We start from the raw sequence: 25,335 nt of genomic DNA on the forward strand, positions 1-25,335 counted from the left end.
TACAACCCATTAAAATGCATTTGTCCACATGAAATAATGAACCACATAAGAGCTGCACCTCAAAGCAATTTGCAGTGTTTATGTTTTTGTTTTCATAAGGTTCTGCACAGAAGAAGGGTTATTCTCTTACCTTCTTCCTTCTTCCTCTGTAACTCTTTGATCATTGACATAAATGGAATTTCTGCTCACCCTGATACTTTTTTTTTTTTGCTTGAATGCGTTTTTTTATGAAATTGGCTTACTTTCCAGACAGAATGTAAGCATCATTCATATTTTATGCATTACACCAATAACAGATACATTTGTTTACACATAAGAAAATTCAAATGCACATCATCACATGTTCCAGCATCATTACAGACAAGGCACACAAACATTTCTTCAAAATGTACAGCACTTCTGTGGCTCATTGAAGCATTAAGCCCATTTATTGCTCAATTATTTCTTCTACAGCTCTCCCCCATCTTTGTGGAAAGTCTTCCAGGGAACACAGCAAGATGCCTGTTATGCCCCTCTCTTGCACACTAATGCAACATAACAGAACTGTGCCAGTGCCCACTAACCCAACCTTGTGGGTTAGGTCACATGTTGGGATTCCTTTTCCTAACTCCTACACCCTAACCTAAATGGCCCACAAACTCAAAAACAAACAAACCACCAAACAGCCTATCAGAACTTGTTATCAGTGTGACCAGCAGCAAACGTCACCCCCAAAAGGCCGTCTGGAGGGTTTTCTCTTTGGTTTGCTTTCTCTAGGGACCAGTGACTCAGAAAGACAAATTTTCTTGCTTTGCACCACAAATCAAAACACAGCCTCTAACTTACGACTTACTGAGAAATCATCCCAAAAATTAGCTGCCCAGTCAAGAAAGGCAAGAAATTTCAGGACCAAGTTGCTCTTTTCCAGTTCCTCAATGCAGCAATCACATCTTCAAAGTTTCTGCCATAAATGAGAGTACTTGTTGCAGATATAAACCTCTCCCCCACAGTTCTGTAATGCTGCTCAATTTCCTAGAAATACGTAGGGAACTGCAAAAATAACAAAAACACTACACATGTCAATCTGGAGAACTCGACTCCATCCTGTCTCAGTCAAACAGCTCCTCTGTAATACTGCGCAAAGATCTTTTCACCTTCTCCCACAACATCCTTAATTGCTTCTGTTTCCCTCCCCTCTGCTCTCTGTAGTCCCAACAGGATTTGTTTTCCCCGCTGTCTTCATAACAATCAGTCCCACCTTTCTACTTTTTACTCAATTATCACAGTAGTACTGTTCAACAAATCTATAGTAAGACGTGGTCAATTGCTCTGAAGGACTGGGGAATGCATTGTGGATTGAAGCCCAGCTGTTCACAGTGTAAAAAAGATTATAAGTGAAAGATACCACTTGTGGGTGGTTGCCGCATTTATTTATTTTTTAAAGGATTCCAAGTCCCATCCTGAGCTGACAGCAGTTTGTCTAGCTAAAACAGATCCTCTGCAGTGGAATAAAAATAGAAGGCAATGAAAAGTTGAAAGGTGCTGAGAGCTAAGGCAAATTAGAAAAGTCTCCTTAATTTTTCTGCCTGCGGTAGAGCAGAGAAAATAACAGTACTCCTCAAAAAGAACACAGGATAATTAAGAACTTATTGGAAATCTCTTCATTTACACAAAGCAGTCAGTAGAATTCATAGAAGGAAAAAAAAAAAACAAAAAAACACCAGCACTGAAAAACTCTAAGGAACAGATTTAAAGTGTGAAAGGTTTAATGAGATAATTTTGTGAAGATTTAGTAAGACTTTTTATAAAGTCCCAAAGTAGAACCAAAAGCAAAGTTTTGAAATATCCTGTACCACAACCAAAATAGAAGAAAAAACAGGAGGGAAAACAAGATAGTGGCACTTGCAAAGACAAAAACACTCCACAAGAAAGGATGCTCAGGTTGTTTACACAGCAATGTCTGGAATACGCAGTTACATGCCTGCTATTTCTTAGATGCCTGCTGTTATTCTGTTTGAAAAGCATCCTGTCTTTATGCAGCTTTTTACATCAAGTTTCTGTGAAAGAAACACAGCAACATTATTACTCACTGACCATCTCTGTCCAGAAAGGGAGTACAGGGGATAAAAAAAAATGTAAGAGTATCATAATCTCCATGCCCCCAGAAGTTATTATGGACAAAAAAGGGTAATCTGAAACATTTTCTTTTCAGTATGGGGGAGAGAAGGCTATGGTAGGGAGGAGGGGAGGTAAATAAAAAAAAAATTTAAAAAAAAAAATAAAAATCTCCTATTACCAGAAAGGTACAGCAGAAAAAACAGCAAGAATTTGGGAACACGTACCACAGAATCATAGATTTGAATTGGAAGGGACATTTAAAGGTCATCTAACTTCTCTGCAATGAACAGGGATACTCACAGCTCCATCAGGTGCTCAGAGCCCCATCCAGCCTGACCTTGAGTGTCTCCAGGGACAGGGCATCCAATGCCTCTCCAGGCAACTTGTTTCACTGCCTCACCACCTTTCTTGTAAAACACTTTTTGCTTATATCCAGTCTAAATCTCCCCTCTTATAGTTTGTCCTATCACAATAAATCCAGCTAAAGAATCTGTCCCTTCTTTCTTACAGTTCCCCTTCAGATACTAAAAGACCACCTTCAGATCTCCCTGGAGCCTTCTCTTCTCCAGAGCAGCCACAGCTCTCTCAGCCTGTCCTCTGAGGGGGGTGATTCCATCCTTTGAATCATTTTGCAGCCCTGCTCTGGACACTCCAACATGTCCTTTTTGGCAGGTTTGTGTCCTACCCTTATGTACCCCAGCTTGCACAATCCAGTTGCAAGACCTTGTATTTGGATTTGTTAAACCTCATGAGGTTCTCCTGGGCACACTGCTGGAGCCTGTCTAGGTCCCTCTGGAAGGCATCCTGTCTCAGGCAAGTCGACTGCACCACATCACTTGGTGCCTTCAAAGCTTCTCTTACCAAGGTAAGAAATCCTTTGCTCACACTCCCCCTTCTGTGGCAGTACTATACATGGAACAATTCGCCATCATCCAATGCTTAAATCCATTTACATGAAGCCCTTTGGTTCTCCACAGCCACTTATTTTCCCAGCACTCTGCTATTGAAACCTACCACCAAGCACATCTCTGGTCCTCACAGTCATTACCCACTGAGTCACTATGGTAAAATATAAGTATAAAAAGTATAACACTATGGAAATCTAAAAGCATTTGAGGAATGAGTTGAAACAGTTTTCTTCTTAAAGGGACACCTTTCTAGACACCATTAACTAGGGTTGTAGAAACAATGCTATCAAGGATTGCTAACCCAGGAAGGCTGAAAAGGAGGAAACAGGATCGCTGCCCTGGGCCTCATCATACCTGTTAGCACTGCAAGTGCTCCAAGCAAATCTATCACCTGAAGAACTCATTTAATGAAGGGTGGAGAAAGACTGCTGGTACACAGACTAAACGCTCTCCACACCACAATCATTTACCCAGTCTTGAGATATTAATAACAGGGAAAAAATGATCAGGGATACTAAGAAGAAGCCTGAGTCAGATTACTGTTTTATTTAAAAATCTCAGTTGTTTTCAGGGGTGTTTGTTGTTGCTGTCATTGTTTTTTTGCTTGTTTACTAGGTTGGCTTTGTGAAATTGTTTCTTTTGGTTCAAGACCCAAAATTTTAATTGCCGCCTGCCTTCTGGCTGCTCTGATGAGCTCCTTTACAGTTCTCTTATCACCACAAGGTGGGACATTCAGTAACAAGAACATGGTGTGGGTTAAGCACCAAGCAAATACCAAAAAACCCCACAGAGGGAGAAGCTGCTTGCAGCAAGCTTGCACAGGGAGCTCTCAGAGCCTCGTCAAGGGCCCATGGTTCCCACAGCAGGCAACAAAGCAGCAAATCTGTACTGGACATCACCAGGCCACACAGCTGGCTCTCCAGCAATGGGACCCCACACCTCTTTCATACTCTGCACTGGTGAGAAGAGCTGGACAGGCACATGCTCAGGTGAAGCATTTGGCAACAGCAACTTGGAAAAAAAGATAAGGAGAAGCTGAGGAGGTGCATCTCTTTACGATCAGCACGTACTGTTCTCAGATACTTGCTTGTTTACAGCAGGCATTTAGTCACCGGTGCTGGACCTCCTCCTCTTGCACCACAGTGGGCTTTCCCATCTGCACTGATGTTTGCTAACAGCCAGTCAGCATCAGTTAAGACAAAAAATAATTTGCCCTTGTTTTCAATTTGTTAAACAGTCAGTGCAGTGTAGTCCCACTGCCAGGCTTATTCAAGACAACACTTGCTCTTCTCCATATTCAGTAGGATTATAACAAAGTCAGTTTTCAAAAACATCTAAAAAGAACAAAAGCTGGCAGCTTTTAAAACATATGAAAAATCATTTGAGAAATGACTATAAAAACTGTCTGATTTAATTAATAAAAATAATCCATACAGCAGGATCCATTTTAATGATCTTTCTCACATGCAAGTGAATGTACCAAATAAAACTTAATTGCATTTCTCAAAAGTGGATACGCTCCAAATCTTAAGAAATCATATTTGTGAACCTTATTTTTCCTCCAGCTGCCCTCAGGTTTTTCCAAGCAATAGTATGGCTGAATTTCAAAAAAGATTATGCTTTATGAATGTTACTGAATACATGAATTTTAACACTGCAGCCATTAACACCATATTCTGCTGCTGCTGAGACACACGACAAGTCTAAAAGCACTTGTTACCATTTCTGCTCCCTCTCTCACAGCAGGCAGCAGACATATTTTGCAGCAAGATCTGTAAGTGCAAATCTCCAAGCAGTTTAACATTTTGTGCCTCCCTTCTGGTTGAAGTGACACCGCACTTGATTATGTAAAACCTATTTGGAAAATGGGCTCTGAATTGGAAACAGCATACAGTCAGAGGTAATTAGATTAATTACTTTACTAACATATTACTTAGTCATACTAGTGACTTGCTGAACACACCAATCAAATGGTTAGATAGCACAAAAACAGGACACTGAGAAACAATTCAGCACTGCTGGGACCAGTAATCCCAACATGCTTGGCTTTATTACATGACGAGATGTTTCTCATGGGCAATCCTTAGTAATTTGGGTAAAGCATCTGGTATTAGCAGCAAAGCTAGAGAAAACTCCACCAGTCATTGATGTCTAGAAGAGGTAATGACCATAAACATAGCTGAAAAGAATTTAAATGTTACATACAGCCTTAAGGTTTCATCATCAAAGGCTGTTTCAAGCACCAGTATTCCAATAACGAATCAGATTTCAAATAAGAATATATTTCCTGAAGTAATATTTCAGTTTTGCTTCTGTTTTCCCTCCTAAACACCTTCATGCTAAATGTTTCATTATAAAATTCAGATTCTTTTTACTCCAACAGTAATTTAATTCATGCTTTTTACTTGCTCTCTCGCTAAGAAGAGAAATCACTATAAAATCAAATCAGACTGCAATTGTTTCTGTAATATCTTCTTGTGCAAAGGATCTGATGAGTGAATAAATAACTGAATACACAGCAGCTGAAGACCAACTTAGCAGAAATACTTTGCTGATTATTAACAGCCTAAGCAATCAGTTACCATAACCATGGAGCCCTGAATATTCTTTTTGCTGAGACAAAACTTCTATTCAAACTGTTACTGCCTGTAGTTGAAAGACTTCACTGTGTTACAAGTGCCCTGGGAAAACAGGAAACCACCTTTGGGCTTTGCAAAGTTTACAGATAAGCACAGCAGTGATTACCCACCAAAACGTGTTTCTGCTCTAGAGCAAAACCTTTACTCATCTTGCAGTAAGGGTTTTTACACTGTTGTTTAATGTCTCTGTTAATGATATGGAGGAGACAGAATGTGCTCCCTTAAAATCTGCAGATGACTCCAAACCAGGAGAAAGAGCCACCACATTTGCAGGCAGAGCTTCTGCTCAGGGAGACCTAGACAGGCTAGAGCAATAAGCTGACAAAAACCTCATAAAACTCAACAGGGACAAATGCCTAACCCTGTCTCTGGGAAGCAAAAAAGTCCTAGTGATGATACAGGTTGGGTAGTGGCCAACTGGAGAGCAGCTCTGCAGAAAGTCTCTAGCGGGACAACAAGATGTTCTCAAGCCTACAGTGCGTCTTGACATCAAACACGGCCAACAGTGTTTTAAGCTGCGAGAAGTTGAAAATAGACTGAGAGAGGTGATTCACTCTTACTAGTTGGCACTCACTAGACTGTATCTAGAATATTGTGTACAGTTTTGGGCACTGAAGTACAAGAAAGATACTGATGAATGGGATTGAGTTCAGTAGGTGGTCACTAAGATAGACAGAGGTGGGTTGGGGACACCTTTGCCTGCAAGGAGAGGATGAAGAAGCAGGACTCATTCAGGACTCGCAGAGTCCTGCTCTCATAACTTCAGGTGAATTAATACCTGCCCACTCATACCAATGGGGACATCACCAAGCCAACAGAACTAGCTGTTTTGCAGTGGTGCACTGCATGAAAAGACAGTTCTTACTGGATATAGAGGGAAAAAAGTCACAGAGATAAAACAAGCATGAGAAAAAAGGCATCACAAATCCAAAACATAGCATCATAGAAGATATTATGAAGAAAATTAACTCCATCCCGGCCATAACAGTACTAGCAGCCAAGAAAGTCTGTAGAATCTTTTGTCTTTGGATGTGTTCAAAACCAGGCCAGGCAAAGCCCTGAGTAATCTGGTGAAAATACAAGCTCTGCCTCGTGCAGCAGATAAGACATAAGAATTCCAGGGGTCCTTTCTGGTCTGACTGGCCTATGATTCCATTAATCCCTTAAGTCTTCTCCACTTCCCCATACTGCACTACAAAAAACCCAAACTGAAAAAATCTCTGACTTCATTCCTATCACACTAGCTTTCAAAATGTCATTATTCTGTACCCTTCATGCAACCTGAAGTCTGAGTTTATTGATGCTATTACAAACCACAGTATCACAAAGAAAGTGGTGCTTTTCCTATTTCACAGGGAACTTGGCCTACTCCGTATGATTACAGAAGGGGAACAACACAGCTTATATTTCTGTTATCTATCTCAAACAGCAGTAAGTGATGGTTGATTCAACTTCATGGACAAACAAAACAAGATGGTCACGCTGTCAACATCACATTCTTAAGTTGATGGAATGAGTTTCGTGCACCACCTTCTGCTGGTAAACGAGGAAGATAGTTTTGCACCAGCTTCAGATATTAGAAAGTAGCTTAAACAAACAAACAAAAAAAAAAAAAATGCAATTTTTGGTTTCTGACACGTGGTAGTAATGATTGCCACAACTACTGATAGTGTGAGCTGCTCTGATTAACAGGCAAAAGCTCTGCATCATATCTCTAGTCCTCCTTGTGAGAGCACACAATAGCCCACAAGTCAGTGTAGCGCACCTGCAGCATTGTGTAAAATTCAACATTTTTTGTGAAATATTTTATGTAAATATTACTGCTTATTAAAAAAAAAGAAAAAGCCCACTCTACTTTAGGACAAAAAGCGTTCCTCTTCACTCTTCATTTACAAGAATTAAACTCACTGAACACAGCAACAATAAACAAGTGCTGGCATAAGGTGGTGGTATTTTACTAACTGATCAATTCAAACTTGTCTGATTTTCTCTCTCTTGTACAAATGAGTCATTGTGGATAGAAATCAAGTCAGGATTAGCATGCAAAATCATCTTCCATTAAGATCAGAATCCTTACCCCAAGGACTACGCTAAACTGTAAATTACATGCAAATACTGAAGGCACTATGTTAAAAGAACAATTGTTATTTGCACAGACTTTAGGCTCAGAAATGCTGCCTAGTGTCTAAGCCTAGTCCACACTATCAGAACATTGATTGTTTTATTCTAATGTCTTTTATCTGGTCAAAAATTTGAGAGAGTGAATGGAATAAATGGATTTTAAAGTAAGATGAATAACCAGAAGGAAGACAATAAACTGAACAAGAATAGTAAATACATCATATTATAGACCTACAGCAAGGATGACCAAATTAGATTGAATAAATCAAGATGAACCACTGGGATGGAACATTTTGCAATGCAACTGAAAAGGTTAATAAAAGCTTATAAATTAAACGCTCCGTAGATTCCTCTCCAAGTCAAGTGTCTAGCATCAACACTGAAAAAAGTTTAAAGGAAATGAATCTGTCCAACATAAGACAACACAAGAGTGACATTAATGAAATCAAAAGCAGAACATTTTATATCTTGATGTACATTTGACAGAAAAAGGCACCACACTGAACTGAAACACTTCTTACAAGTTCCCACAAAAAGGGAACAGTAAGCTGGTCAAACTGCTTCATATGTGGAACTCAGAAGAACCCATATTCTATTTGGATGTAATTACACACGACACCAGGAAGGGGACTCCTTTGAAGGTAATCAGAATCAGATTTTGAAAGCCACAGAAGTGCAAAAGATGTTCACAGCAAGCCCCTCCCAGAGGTCTGCTGGGATAGTGACTGTGCTCGAGCACTTCTAACACCACACATGGTTATTCTTCTTCAAAAATTGGAACCTCCTACATCAGAGAAAAGGGTAAAGTGAACTGACATCTCAATTTAGCAAAACAAGCACTTTGACTCTCAGTTGGCAAAACTCATTTTCTGAAGAACTGCTTAAAGCAACTCCAATGAGCTCTTCAACAGATTTTTGCCCAAAGGTGCTATTTTACCCCCATTCAATCTCCAGCTATTCTAATCATGTGATAAACACAATCTTGTGGGAATAATGGCAAATTCTGCATTTTAAAAAAAAAAAAAAAAAAGGAGGAGGGGGGGGAGAGAAGGAGGGGGGAAGAAAGAAAAAAAAGGATGTAGAAAAAAAGAATTAAAAAGAGGAGGCAGCTGCAAGCATCAGCATTCCAAAAATCATCTACAGATAAAAGAGGACTGCCTGGGCATGAGTTAGTCTGCATTACCTGGTGTGACGTACAGACCAAGGCAACACTGCAAAGACACCACTCACACTCTTTCACGTTGACAACTGTAGAATTTCAGGGCAACAAGAAACTGCAGAGAACTTGGAATTCTCTTTAGATGGCGGGAGGAGGACAAAGGGAAAGAGGAGGCTTCTCAAAGCATTTGTGAGGCTCAGAAAGGCATTCTCCCTCTTCTCCAATTCCCTTATCTCAATTAGCTGGCCTCAGCAGAGCTCCTACTATTTTAGAATACATTTTTCTTAAGAGCTTTACATCTGATAATGTGAATAAAAATGTTCTAAATTGATTCTGTTGTAACAGACCAGATAACAGGAACTACATGCAGCCAATTGTTCGTACATAATACAAATGGCATTAGAGTTTAAGTTAAAATTACATATTGCATTTTTATTAGAACTTTAAAGCTACTTTTGAAACACCTTGACATAGGAGACACATTGTAAATTATGAGGGCAGTTACATAACTGAAAATTGAAATGAAACTTTAGAACTGCCTATAATTTTACAAAGCTTAACATAAAGGAGAGGTGTGAGAGACTTCAGTATTACTCTTTTATAATATGCCAAATCAACTTGAGAGATATTTGTTAGCTAATAAATGGGAACAAGTGAAGTACCAAAAAGGTCTGGGTGGGCTACAGAAAAACTATTAGATTAAGATTAAATCAGGCTTTAATTAAGATTAAATCAGGCTAAACATCTCATTTTCCACACTAACAGAACAAAACAGAAAAGAAAAAAATTGTATCAGGATGTTTTTGACTTAAAGAACAGAGCAAATGGCCAGGCAGAGGGGAAGTCCACATTAACTAAAATGAAGTTTGATCTAACTCTCCCCCAGCCTGAAATAGGAAAAAAGCTACAAAAGATTTATCGCTCCACTTCAGTGCTCTACAGCAGTAACATGGCAGTGATATACATGCTACATCTTTTATTTTCCAAGTTCCCTCGATTTTTAAAAATATAAAATACACAGTAATTAACAAAAAATACTCTGAGTAGCTAAATGATGAGCACAGGAACCTTATATTTTCAAAAAACTAGGAATAATGCAATTCAGATTGACTTAGGCCAACACAGGTCAATGTTTCTCTCAATAAGGCAGGCCCCTGCCCTTCCCCAGCCCGCCCTGCCCTTCCCCAGCCTGCCCTCACTATTATCACATCTATAACCATATTATCAGCAAGATCAGGGACTTGAGTTTTTAAATACCTTCTACTCAAAGGCAACATGGGGATCATTTAGATAATTAGCTTGGCTCGTATTTCAAGATGTTTGGCTGCCATTCTTGGGTTAACAGGAACAAACTTCAAGAGGGAGGTTGGTGGACAGGCAGTAGAAAGACCAATCTATATCCATCAAACTCTGAATGCTCGCTTCCATCTCTGCTCTAGAAAAGCATCCTGAGATGGCTGCTGGCACCACTCTGGTACTGCAGACACTGTAAAATGGAAACCCTACCCCAAATCCTTCATTTCTTCCCAGACTGAAGTAAAAATGCATGATTCAATTCAAATTTGGTCAGGTTATGAAACAGATGCAATAAAAATTTCCTGGCATACAGGGAACAGAATTTGAGGTTGACTGCAAAACTTAGAGGGGATTTCACTCAAAGAAAGCCTTCCTGAAGGCTGTTCTTAAAAAAAAGAAGGAAATTACATTTAAAAAATACCACCATGGTATGGCTAATCTTAAATATTCAATAATCTTATAACACATTAAGAACACACAAGAGGGGAAAAGGATAGCTTGAGAAAATAATAGATACTCAGAAAGTGTGTCCTAGGCTTAACTATAATTAAAACACATCATATACAAACCAATTCAATGAAGTACAGCAAACAGAAAAGCTAAAATGAAAAGCAGACTCCTTCAAGCCAAGCAGGATCAAACTTCCTAAGAAGTAGACTTTCCTTATGTATTCGCCAGAGAACCTTCTGCTGTAAGAAGTAGAAGCTGGTATTACTACAGAGCCAAAATTAATTTGTGTTACCAAAATTAACTTTGATATCAAGTTGTTATGATTCTATTTTCTGACCTAACTGCAATGATCTAATAAAAAAGTAGGGTAATTGAAATATTTTACCCATCAAGAACTTTCCAACAAAGCCAACGAGAGTAAAAGATCAAAGAGCTTACCGTAGAAAGTAAATAATTTCCAATAATCATGATCCTCATTCATTATCCCTAGCACAGGTTTTTGCAGCCTTTCAGTATGTCAAATTGAACAACTAGGAAGCATTTTTAATTGTCAAGTTAGAATCACAAATTGGTTTGGGTTGGAAGGGATATCACCTAGCTCCAACCCCCTTGCTTTATGCAGGGACATCTCCCCACAAGACCATGTTGCTCAAAGGCCCATCCAGCCTGGAGGTTAAGTGCATCAGCTTAAGTACAGAACTAAACAACAACTCCTACCTTAAAAAAAAAAAAAAGAAAGAAAAAAAGAAAAAAAGAAAAAAAGATGAGTACATTTAAAAAAAAATCTTGAGTGGGAAAAAAGTGAAACAAAACTTAACAGCAGGTTAAGAGGAAAAACTAGGACTTTTCTTTTTTAAAGATATTCATACATTCTAATAAAATCAAAGTGCTTCATGTTAGCCTCGGGTTCACATATTCAAATGGAATTAAAGTCCCCTTTATGTTGCCATAGTGATCATCATGAAAAGTTTCCATTTGATTCTGAACATATTGAAAAATCCCATTATTTATCAACCTGGAGGTCAGAAGCAAAGCTCAAAATTTCTAAATAAAGTTTAGATCCACAGCAAAAGCTAAATAGGGAACTTCTCATACATTTGTTAATACTGATGAAAACACTTAGAAGGAAAGACTATACTGCAATCACTGAAATCAGTAGCAATTCCTCAAGCTAATGAAGTATTAAAACTATTTGCTTTTATTTTGTTATCATGTAGGCTGCTGGTATTACTAAGCATTATGCTGGTATAATCTATGCATAAATAAATGGAGTTTAGAAAATTTAGGACCATGCTACAGCCAGATTCCACATTCCACCACTTTGCTTACAATAGGCATGTTTCTTCTCAATTAACCCAAGGAAGGTACAGAGATGGAAAATCATTGTACCGTTCCTTTCAAATAAAACCAGTGAAAGTCTCCTTGCAGAGAATAAATATATAAAACTACCTCACTGGTGGCTCCATAGCCTCTAAGGGCCAACACAGTAGCTCTGGATCGGCCAGTTCCTCTGACTCACACAGGAGTGCAAGAAAGAAGGAGCTTGTAACTCAACATAACATATCCTGGGTCTGCTGGAAGGGGACTGAACACCTGCTATAGGGTTTCAAGGCACAGCAGCAAACAGTGAAAGCAAAAAAGACGGGGTGTATTATCAAGGGAAATCTCAGTGAAGACTGAGCCTTTCAGTTCCTCTGTCAGCCATTCACCTGTAAACAAGGTCAGTAAGCATGAGCGTCTCACACAGACTCAAAAAGTTCCCTTAAAAAAAGATACTACTTTTCAGCTTTTTTTGGACGAGTTGCAGGATGGAGGGCTGTTTGCTTGAGTCTGCTCAACTCTTAGTGGACAAAACTTGTACTCAAATTTGAAAAGTTTCAAAAGAAACAAGATTTCATGTTTCCCATTGCAGACATTTTCTACATGAAAATAACAAGCTACATTTGAATACAAAATGTCTCCTGTTACAGTATCTTATTTTGTAATCACTGACTATTAGTACAAGTTTTCATGTGAAAGAGTAAAGAACCCAAGGGGAATTCTTGCTCACATGACAAAGATGCTTGCAATTGCATCTAAGGGACTAGAAGTGTTGAAGCATGTTTGACCTTCAAATGTCAGCATGTTCATCTTGCACAGATTTTGGATATTTACACAACTGTGAAGTGCTGTAACACTTACCCTAGGGACGCAGTCAAAGAACATCAACAAGCCCTGCTGCCTCTGAATCCCAGCAGACTACTTCATGGGGACAAGGCTGGGCATGAACTTGGCCAGCACAACATGTATCTTCTCTTGTCTTGAGGCTCTCAGCAATGTGATATGATGAAGTAATGTGTGATAGGCCTGAGCGACTTCCAGCACTCAGTGCACAGCCCCATAATGCTGCCATGCCTTTCCCTGCCAGTGATGGAGGACTTATCCTTTCAGAGCAGCTAAGTGCCAAGATGCTGTGCTGTCACATCTAGCTTTATCAGGCCTTTTTGCCTGAAGGGTAAAGTGTCCTTTATGAGAAATACTTCACTGAAAATTAACCAAGTTCTTTACAGCACTTAAAGTCATTTTGCTAATTCTTTCTAAGGTTACAGATGAACTCTTAGAAACAAACTTTCACCAAACAAAAAACAAATACTGTAGGTTATAATAGAGTAAATTATGAAACATTTTCCTGTGTTCTTCAAGCAATCTACACTTTACAGAAAATCTAATTCTGATTTCTTGGTGCTAGTGCCGTGACAAAAAAGTACCGTGTCTAGAAATTACTTCAGAACTTAAATTCAAAGCAACAGAGCTTAAACAGAAAGCCAGCTCTAAGTTAGATGTGCACAGTGATACTGTTGGAAGCAATGGAAAACAACAAAATGGCCATAATATGCAACTCAAGTACAGTAAAAGCAGTTGCTGAAAGGCTGCTCATATTCTCGAAGGATAGCTCCAGTATTCTCCTGGAGACTGGCAGCCCATGGCACGGACCGGCACACTCTGCTGGATGAAGAACTGGCTGGAGGTCCAGTCCCAGAGAGCGGTGGGGAATGGAGTTAAATCCAGTCGGTGACCAGTCACAAGCAGTGTTCCCCAGGGGTCGGTAAGCCCAGATAAGCCCACAGTTGACACAGTAGCACAGTTACATTCTACGATTACTCCCAGCCCTTTTCCTAATAATCCCTAACACTACGTTGTTGGGTTTTTATGACACTAAAGAACCAGTGTTTTCACAGAGCTATTAATACTTGAAGTCTCATTCTAGAGTGGCTAGGGGCTACTCAAAGTATCACCATATCTACTAAAATAAGATTAATTTATTTTACGCTTCCCCTATGCACACTGTTTTTATTGCACAGATTTTCTCCTGCCATTCTAGATCCAGTGAATCAATATCAGAGAACCACCTGAAATTCTTCATAGTTTGCCTTTATTAATTATACCCTAAATAGCTTTGTGACATTAGCAGATGGGTCACAGTCACCACATAATTTACCACCTTTTCAAAATCACCCACAAATACTCTGCATGTCTCAAGCATAAGATCTGATCTCTTTGAGATTCTGCTATTGACCTTTCTCCACCTTGAGGACGGACCATTAATTCCTTGCTTTTTTTTCCCTTCCTTATTTAGCCATATAATAGTTTTCTCTTCTATTCCATGGTAGATTAATTTCTTTAATAGCTTCTGGTAATGGACCTTGTTAAATTTCTTTTGAAAAACCAAAGTAGACACACTATCTATTGGCCTATCTACTCCTTCAAATAAACGGAAGTGCCTCTTCCTCAATCTCATACTCAGTGGCAAGCCAATATCCCAAGGTGTCTATGCCCTGCCTCTCCCCAGTAGAGTGATGAAATCCACTTTTTATCATCTTCCTTAGAAGATTTTAGAAATATCCAGTGACTCCCATCACTGACCCCTCCTTTGCAGTCATTAACTGCATCAAATCTGCTAGCAACACTCAATCCCCCTGAGAACAGAACATATTTAGGAAGAGCAGAAATCTGTGGGAAGATGCTCCATATGTAAATCAATTTAACGACACGTGACAGGATGTACATTTCCCTTCTCTCCCCCTCCCTATCTTTCCTTCCTGACCAGGCAAACAACACATTTTAATTAGCAGAATTCTCCCATGGCAAAATTAAGTAGTTTATTTTGGAAGAAACACCCAAAGAAGGATGAATCATCTCCGTGGCAGCACAAAGATCCTCAGATGTAAAGTTCCCGTTTTGAAGCTGGGTGTGTACAGTGTACAAGGTATGAAACTTCTGCAGTGGCTTCACACACTGTTCATGGGTTGCAAATGTGTGAATACACACTTAAAATCAAACGTGTACACTTCATGAATAACTGTTGCACGTATAGTTAGACATACGTGCACACTGTTTCAAGACTTTTATAATTTGAAGCCAACTAGTAACTGATAATTTTAATTTTGAAGCTTCATCCAACCCTTTTGAAGCATCATCCAACCCTTCTTCAGCCTTCCACCTATAAAATAGGGCTAACAGTCCTTATCTCATGACCTCTAGGATATTAGAATTGTCTCCAAGGTGCCCATTTAAGATTAGAGGAACTTCAGAGAAGTAACTGATTTTTGTCTTTAGGCAGGATTTGAACAGCAAGCAAGGGAGAAGGCTGCATGATGACTGAACAGGATGCAGAAACAAAACACCATGCAGTGCATCAGGATTACAGCAGTGGCTGAGCACTGGTATAGTCCCAGACTGGTCAGCATAAGCTCACAGAGTTTATGAAGCTCATGGATTAGCTTTCCATTTTCCAGTTTTTGACATTTTAACCACATGACACTGACATTAACATTTTAACCGTAGCAAAGCTCTCAGAAACACCTTTTGTGGTAAGCTCATCTTACATAAAGCACTGAGGATAAAAGAGGAATGTCTGACATTCACATAGCCCAGATGGAGTCAGAAGAGACAGAAACTTGGTCCAGCTAGGATCAGTCATTCAAGAAGAAAACTTAATTTACCTTCTCAAGCTCTTACACATCTCAAAACAGCCTGGGCTTTTTAAACTTTTTTTTTTTTTTTTTTTTTTTTAAACTACAATTTTTACTGCTTTCTTTAATATTTGGCTATTAACAAGACCGTTGCAAATCAGTGACTGCTTCCTGTGAGCTGCTGTTCAGGTGTATACACTGCCTGCTCTGGTTTCCCTATCACATTTTCAAGTGATAAATGAAGCATTTGCTTACCACACTTTTTTAAAAGGAATTGTTGCTGCTTCAGGAGTAGATTTGTAGATCTGTTACGTTCACAACACTAGAAAAGGTTTTCCATTTTGACTTATTCCACAAATCCATTTCTAATTAAAATGTACTCCAGTTACTAAGGAAGTAAAACCTGCGTACACCCTAAAAATGCACAGAAATAGAGAACTCAGACTTACTCCTGGTCTAACGCTGTACAAAAATAAGATACTTTACATTTAATTATACGTAAAGGTGCTCTCTGGTCTCCGCTAGCAGGCTAATTTTGCTTCATCTCTTCACTTCAACGTTTCATCATCTCCAGCTCAAACTTGGCTAAGAAGCAGCTGAATCAACGCTTGGCACAAGTGCAGGCGCTGTTACTGGCTGAGGAAGATCTCACTTGCCTGATGAGAGATTGCATTCAGGATTTCTCTGCCCACTCCCCATCCCTTCCTCTAGTGAATGGTGCTTTGTCCCTGAAGCATGCCAGTACCACATTAGTGGTTTATACAGTCCTGCTCCATGAATAAAAACCTTGGAAAGGCACTACAATAAACCAGGAGATGATGCAGCTGCTGAGAAACGCTATGAAAAGATAAACTTGTTGTCATTTGTGAAAATGGTCAGTAAAGCCAGCTGATGCTTAGCAGCCACCTTCTTACTACAGCAGCTGACCATAAAATTCAGGTCAATTGAGTTCAGGTATATATGGAAAACCATTTCTATTCAATAAAGCATGTCAGGCCATGCTCTTAATTACACCATTGCAGAGCAGGGCATTCAGGAAGACACTTGATGAATTGAGTCCCCATATTTTGCTGCAATTAGCTGAGCAGCGAGAGCAAGGCAACAGAAGATTCTTTCTGCTGGCATAACGCCACGGGGCTCCAGCATGCCAGCCAAGTGTGGCTTTGGGCCTGCACAGGGCTTGGCGAGGCAGCCTGAGCTATTGCTGCACTGCAGCAGGAAAAGCTGCATGCTCACAGGTCTCGCTGTTCTCAGATAATGTGCCCAGCCTGCACAGGCAGGGCTCTCCTGCCCACCAGCATTGTGTCAAAAGCACCACTGGCAGAAGGAGTATTGTCCACTATGGAGCAAAGAAGAGAGATTACAGGATTTCTCTCAGCAGCACTGCAATGTGAAGATGTGCCTCTCGTTTCACTACAGATTTATCTGCCCATGGTCTCATTAACCAATTCAGACTGTCAGTCTTCGAGATCTTCTCCTTCCTGTCAGCTAGTGCTGTCAGAAAATCTAGACGTGAGGCAGTTGTGTAGGCTGAAAATAAGCACATCTTATATTTTAGGATAAGAGTGCAACACAAGGCTTGTCTGCATGACTCCCATGGCTGAATGGAGACTGAGGCAAGCTAGAGGCGGGACACAGGGACAGGCAATTAATGTCATTCTGCTGATTAGTTACTCCATGGAGAAGGCAGTGGAGAGCTCTTCCTAAGTGTCTGGAAAAACAGCTTGCCGTCACAGCTGGAAATAGGTGAGCTATGCAGTGGGCTGAGAGAAAAGAATTGCCAGTACTGCCAGGCAGCAGTGGAAAACAGGCATTTCACATGCTTTAATGAACAAATCCCACTGTTAAAACCACAAGCGAAATACCACATGGACCAGAACAAGTTGCACTGTTAACTACATATATATTTATTTCAATGATTAATTCCAGGCATAACCCTAGTGTTCACTCTGATATAACTGGCTAGGCATGTGCATCAAATCCTGTGTATGTTTTTTGTCTGATATCAACAAGTGGTTAACTTTACAAGCTGTTAGAGTAATAAAGCACGACAAAGTAATACATATTTTCAAAGATGCTTTTGTTAAAACCAGAAACAGAAGTCAACATTTCACTACATAACCAAACAGCAAAATATACTCATTGTATCACCTGATCCATTTGTTTACGAATTGTAAGTAGTCAAAGTCTGACTGAGAGAGACTACATACTTAATGACATTTCAGTACACCGGGATCCTTCTTCAAGAGCTGCCTAAACACACAGCACTTAACAGCATACCTTAAAGGAACAACAAAACAGTCACACATGAACACACAAGCATTTTACACAGGACAGTTAATCAAAGCCCTGGTAATTCCCCTTCACCCCACATCACTGGTGGATATCCACAAACATCTATGTAATTTAGCTTCTCCTTTCTCCCCAAGGCTATGGTGCATATAATGAGCAGATAGGCTAGGGTATATTTCACCAGTAGTTAATGAAATGCCATCTATTCAGGAAAGCGTAGCCATACATTTATCCAAGGTTTTAAAAGAATGGCACCGCTGGGACAAGGATGACTGTTCCTGCAGCAAGCCTGGAAAATGGAGTGAATTACCTCATTTCACAGCCCATGTTACACAGATTCACCAGCTGCTTTTTCTCACAGGAGATGTGAAGAGAAAACAAACCAGAACTGCTCGTCTACGCTGTCCCCGTGCACAAGTCCTGCCTTCCTGCTGCTTCTACTTTTAATGAGGCCAAAATCATAGCCAAAGTATCTTCTAGAACAGTTTAAAAAACAAAGTGGTAATCATGGGCTTATTGGCACCACTTGCTGAAACCCTGCAGTAAGCTTATGTCACCATTTTGGAGCACATGGACTTCGCCTGCTTTCTGCATGCTGCAGGTTTGGAGATGCCAGCACGCACAGTCGCAGACAGTGCCAAAAAACACTGCAGATCTTTAACTCCACAGCCTGCTAGTCTCACTGCTCACCATCTCTGCCTGAACACACATTTGTGATTATGCCAACCATCGTATTTCTCCTTCAAATTGCACAATGTAACCCTTTAAACTGTGTAATTAAAAAATCTCTTTTGAATTGTGTCAGACTGCTGTCAAGACAGAAAAAAAAAAAAAAAAGAAAAAGAGGAAGAGCAACCTAAATAGATTCCTATTTCTGTCATAAGGTGGGTAACAGCTTCAAGCTATAATAAGCACACCTGAAGATGTCATTTTCTAAAAACATGAAGATAAAAATAAAAACACCGTTGCGCCAAATGCCTTTAGTATGTTCACAGAGTTAACTAGAATTCAATCAACAATTTCCTTTTCTCCTCATTGAACTGACATTGTACAGTAGCCCATGTCCCTGGAAGCATGCAAGAGAGACATCTCAAATGAAATTTATTGCATGAGAACATTTTCCCAAAGCTTGTAGTTTTAAGAATATTGTCAAGCCCTGCACAACAGCACAAAATCTCATCTTGAAAGTAAATAAAAAAGATACTGCTTTTCTTCTTTGGTTCAATTAGAACATTTGTAGTCACTGCAGAAGCACATGGCTCATTCAAGTCAGAGGCTGTCATTTTGCCTCCTTTAATTACTGTCTGCATCCTTTAGCTGCATCCGCTCAAGAAAAGGAAATATGAACCTGTAATATTGATAAGATTTGTTACATTGCACAAAACTGTATTGCTACAAACTGCTACATTACCACACAAGAGTCTTGAAAAGAAAAGCTAATAGAGCAGTCAAGTGCCACAGTGATACATGCACTACACACGTCAAAGACTGAAGACCGGAATGCTGACTGATAATGAAGATGCTCTGGCCTGAAAGCAGACATATTTCTGTCACTCAGTCTTTCTAACCATTTATGGAAAACAAATATCAAGATGGAAGAAATGATAAACTGACTGAAGATTCTGAAGGTGATTTTCACATCAATACAGTATTTTTAATGCTAGAAAATGGTTATTGATAAAGAACTTTCAAAAAGTTTGAATAAAGTTTACCATTAAGTCTCGAGGGAGGGAAAAAACAAAACAGGAAATTATGCTTATGCAACTCTGCCATCAGTTGTTCATTGGCAAGCTTTTTTATGGCATTTTATTTCTTATTAGTTGATTGTTGTTTACATCAAAGGTCTCCTTGCACTAAGGTTACTGCAGAAAGGTTACAGACAGAGCCTTACTTCCGAAGTTGTCCACTACCAACCATATCAAGGGTAGAAAACATACATATAAAGAGATAATAAGATCAAACTTTAAACATATATATTTACATATTATTTCAATATTATTATTTCAATGTATTTAAAACTATATATATATTTAATATTGAAGAGGCATTATGACAAGCAGTGTAATACTTACTCAAACTGCATTATTCAGTAATTAAAAATTACACTTTGTTTTCCTTCCCCTTCGAGATTTGTGCTCTCTTCACAGGGCCTGTTCATCATACCACCAGCTTTACCATCATGAGGGCAATGAGCCAACAGGAAAGGACTTTCCCTCTAATGCACTTTTATTGCATGAAAGACAAACTTGTTTTACCCCTTGAGGGACCGCAGATAACAACCAGAGCATTGATGGAGAAATAACAGGTACTGGCAACCATTCCTCCAGTGGATATAGCAATGTGGCCACTCTTCCCCTACTACTCCCACAAACATCAGCCTCAGCTCAGGATTTCGTTTCTATCAGTCAGACAACAAAGAGTATGATAGGACAAGGATTTCAAACATCCAGAATGCAGGTAAACGCAACTGCATGAACTTCGGTTACAAAGAAATCTGGCAAAAAATAGCATATACGTATTTTAAACGTAGAATAAAAGTTAAAGAGCAAAGTATTATTGGAAATGAGCTACCTAAATGCCTTTAAAATTCTTGCCTTCAGCAAGGAAAGTCTCACTTGCTACCTAAGATTGCAGACATTTAACTCTTGATAAATTTTCATTTCAAAACAGCAGCTCAGGAAAAGTATCTTAAAAGTCCAAGACCAGTTCATCACACCTGGAGGCAACTGCTCATAATGCTGTTCATAAATTTATGAACTTCCTTCTAAATTACTAGGCTTCTTACTCCTATTCCTTTTACCGAGAAACTACTAGAGCTCCTTGCCCTTGCAGAAACTTCCCTGTAATTTCCAGATTAAATTTATTCATGGTCAATTTATATTCATTTGCTCTTGTGATGACATTGTCTTTTATCTTAAATTAAGTTGTAAGTTCTCCAGGGCTCTGACCAAATTCACATCAATATGCAGAGTCCTCAGCCTAATACTTCCCTGAAAATAACTCAGAGCTTTAGTTATGATTACAATACAATAAATAATAAAAATTAGACTTTGCACATCCTCTAGTATGTTCTTTCATCACCTCTGTAACATCATTATATTACATTCTGCGATTTAATGTTCAAATAGATTCACATGAAATTTGATCAAATAAGTAATGCTGAAGCCAGGTGAGACTGCAGTTCAGCCCAACAATTGTCTTTCTCTAAAAGTTTACTTGCTCTACATGCTAATCGTTATCTTGACTACGGACTACTAAAGAAAACACAGCAACAAATGGGAAGATGACCTTTTAAACATCTAACATTAAAAAATTTGGTGTAAGAGTAATCGACATTATACATGCAAAGGTTTGGAAAACACTCAGAAAGTGGCAGGTTCCTTCATACAATTGAATTTTTTGGTAGAGGAAGATCTATCCCTGCAAGAAAACATCTTGAATTTGGGTACCCCTTGAATGCCAACGCTTAGAATAGTCTTGTCATTCTTATCTGCAGTAGCATCAACAAGTACATACTTATACACTGTGGATCAAAAAACACATATTTCATATTTATAAAATCAAACATCAGACCTAGAAACTTTACTGAATCATTTTTTCCCTCATACTTCTCAGTACCTATTTTTCACATCTGTTGTTTTGCCTTCTTAGCAGTCGTGTGTCTATCTGTCACCTTGCAGTTCTGGTGTAATTAAGTCGGCACATTAACCCTCCCTGTATCAGGTGCTACTTGTCTGAGCTAGCCTAACAAATGAACAAGAATTCTAGAAAGATCGCATATTTTCTGTATTTTCTTTTGTTCATTATTCATTTCATGGAATAACTAGTCTGAGATGCTTCCTAGAAAGTGATTTTAACTGCCCCAGTATAACAGGACAGAAACTCCAACTTTGAACTCTATGCAGCCAAATCCATGACACGATACAAACAACACTGGTAAAAGCAGCAAATTCAAACAGCTTGTGGAACAATTTCAAGAGAAAGATGTGATAAGAATATTAATGAAAACACCAAATCAATGTGATTTTCAGTTTCTGAATGCTGATAGGAAGCTAACAAAAGTTAACACATGTACCAAAAAAACAAAACAAAACCCCCAAACAACAAAGAAATGAACTTCCATCCACCTAGGAGTCAGGAGAAAAAAGTTACTGCTTAAAAAAAAAAAAAAAAAAAAAAAAAAAAAAGCTGCAGAAAAGAAACAGGATTTCATAGTCCTTTTGGCTTTCAAATAGAAGACAGCAGTATATATACAGGGAAGAGATGGATAGCTTATAAACAAAGACTTGTCTATGTGGGGGAAAAGGAGAGATTATAGTGACAAATTCTGGGGAGTAAGCAAAAGCCTGGTTTGCAGTCACTCATGAAAACAGAATCGGGAAGATCATTTTCTCTCTGTTTAAGGTAGATTCAAAGGACTTAACAAAAGACAAAACCCTCCTCAGAAAATACAGCAATATAGAGAGAGAAAAAAAATAGTTTTGTAGACTCTCATGAAGAGATAGAAACATCAAAAAGCATGAAAAAGACCACCACTCACCCAAACACCTGTAGGGAACCACAATATGTGGGTGTCCATTGCATTGCTTCCACCCTCTCTTGCACCAATTCTGGATTGTAACCGGCTGGTTGGCTTCGACAACATTGGTAATTTGCAATTCAGGGTAAACCTAACATTAAAAATATAAAAAAGGAATTGAAAAATGTTACCACAAATATGCACTCTGGGGTCACAGAACAGGTAAAATGCATATTCTAGCACCATACTCCATTTCCTAACCTCTCCCTCTTCTGCTGTATATTTTGATTTACTTCACAGTATGAGTATAGACACTTACCTGAAAAGTTGGTGCATTTATTCATCACTAAAAAACATGCCAGCTCAGAACACAATGGTAGTAGCAGCTGGCTGTCAAAATATAACTTGGCTACTTCTTTTAGCTAAAAATTATCTCAATAAGTTTCTAAAATACCGTCTCCTTCTAGTCCAGGATATCACAGTCCTTGTAAAACTTCATACAGAGATTAGGACCAATATATATTAATATATATTAATAGCATGCTCTTTATGTTTCCCATAATTATTTTGACAAACACCATACTCTTCCCCACAGCAGTCTGCACAGCATTCATTTTATTGAATCAGTTATTCACATTTACATTTGTATCACCAATATAAACGTCTTTCAAATTTTCCCCGAATACTGAGATCAAAATCCAGCCTATTCTTAATACTGTAACATCTTTCTCTATCCACAACTGTACCACCAGCAGAGTAGATGACTAATTTGTTGGGAAGCCACAACTTCAATCACACTACATATCTGTCTTTTTATCTCCCTCTGACCTTTAGACACTTCTCTTTTAAAAATTATCTCTGTCACTATCACCTTCTCTGGTCTGTTCTGTTGACTTCTTGGACAAGCCTAAGACAGTGAACTTTTGCACAGACCCACCTCCCAGTCACCTCATACAAAAACCATCTATTACATGAGCTTTTCAGTTCATAAGAAACATACTACTGTCACTATGAAGAGGATCGTGCTGTGAAGAATTTTTAGCACATGCAAACTGGATTCCTCAGTGGATCAAACTGAAGCAGAAGACGTGCTCCAGAACCACATCTGTTTCCTCCTCAGCCACTAATGGATGGTTAGTCTGCAAAACAAGGCTACAGCTCAACAAAAGCAAAGCCTGAAAAGTATGCTAGCGTGGATGTTCAGTCCCAGCTATGCCACTCTGCTTCCCAAGTTCCAGCATACCACAACACATTTGCTACTGTAGCCTATGGTTCTCACTTTTCATTTTTCAGATCAGATGCCTATCAGCCCTAACATTAAACTCAGAAGACACCAGTTCTCCTTCACCTTTCCTCAAGAAATCCTTAACAATTTCTGAGTATGACAAATCTGAGGATTTAGGTAGACCAAAGGCTACAGTCCACTCATAACTACCAACACAGAAGAAAAGCAACTAATTGCAGATGATCCAAAAACATCCTACAGAAAAGAAACAAAACACCAATTGAAGAGAGTTGAGTTGAATGGGTTCTAGAAGTCCAAAGTCAATGCCTGGAAAATCACAACAAGAACTTCTACAGCCCTCTTTGAGGGAAAAAAAATACATAAAATAAAATAATAAAATAAAGTAAAATTAGCCTCATTCCCACATGCAATCTTTTATGCTAACCCAGCATACTAGACCATCCACTTAAATGAAGCCCACAAAAGAGAACTGCAAATTTAGTTGAAAGCATTTCTAAATTTGGAAGATTGTGGCTCAGTTCTCTTTTGTTTACTCTTCAGCAGGTGACCAGAGCTGATGGTCAACATCTATTTTGCAAATATAGTATTTTCACTAGAATTGCAAGAAGCATCTCCAAAAGAATTTACTGCTCCCCCTCTGCTTCAAATACGGGGTTCAGAATGGAAACAGTTAGGTGCAAATTAAATGAAAGCTACCCGTCGTCTTCAATCTCCTTATCTCTGCCCTTTGTTTCCCCATTTCTACCAGACAGGTCTGTACATGCTCATGCTCTCAACACTCAGTAACAGCACTGCCGGAATGGATTAGGATTCCACCGCAGCAGGAAATTTCACACCTCAACTGCTGTGAAAATAGTACGTCCTAAGGCAACAAAGCTGCCTCAAGAGCTAATGAGGAAGACACAACACAAAGCTTTACTTTTCTTTGGACTCCGACTTTATCACCACCATCACTCTACAATCTTCCCAGTTTATACATCCCCAGACGCTGCACTGCATAATTAGAGTTTACAGGCACATACACTGGATGCTGGCACAAACCACATGCTCCATATAGCACATGGTGTCATTGACATATTCTCGTGAGGGCCATTTTAACATCTCTCAGGGTTAAGTGTCACCCGTCACATACGAAGGAAGTAAATCTCTTAAATAAAAAAGATTAAGAATTTCCAAAAAAGTTGGGCCAGGGTGCAACAAAAAATTAAAAAAAAAAAAAAAATTAAAAATTAAGAAGTTATTTGGAATTTTTATGCATACACAGAATGTGTGCACAGCTTTAAAACAAGTGGAAACAGAACCTTGATTCACGAGAACAAAGACATATTAAGCTGCTTTCCTGAGGTAAATTTCTAATGAGTGCATGAACTATCACTGTAAATTCATACTGAAACAATAAGACTGGGGAAGGTACACTATTTGTACTTTCACTATCTCCTGAAACCGTAATTTTAACTATTGGTCAGTATGTCAGACCAAATTATAAGTAGTTAATGGTATTTGTCCGAATGACACAAGGAATAAAACATACAAGGAAGCTTCTTCTGTTTCTACGTCAGTTACCAAATTCCTTATTTCCTTTGACAGCTCACACAAAGCTCTTTGAAAGCTCACCCACCAAAACAGAAAACATACTTTGAATGTCACTGTCAGTAG

The 25,335-nt window shown here is 39.0% G+C and overlaps 1 protein-coding gene across 2 annotated transcripts in view; it reads right to left on the reverse strand.

Annotated features, from left to right (window-relative positions):
• Window positions 1-25,335, reverse strand: part of APP (amyloid beta precursor protein) — a 199,710-nt gene that overhangs the window by 109,068 nt on the left and 65,307 nt on the right. For both annotated transcript variants that reach the window (XM_052666955.1, XM_052666946.1), the window contains exon 3: window positions 22,455-22,584. In XM_052666955.1, coding sequence (XP_052522915.1) covers window positions 22,455-22,584 — 130 coding nt within the window. The remainder of the gene's footprint in view (window positions 1-22,454; window positions 22,585-25,335) is intronic.

The sequence above is a fragment of the Tympanuchus pallidicinctus genome, unplaced genomic scaffold, assembly GCF_026119805.1.
Source record: "Tympanuchus pallidicinctus isolate F22 unplaced genomic scaffold, pur_lepc_1.0 scaffold10, whole genome shotgun sequence".
NCBI lineage: Eukaryota > Metazoa > Chordata > Aves > Galliformes > Phasianidae > Tympanuchus > Tympanuchus pallidicinctus.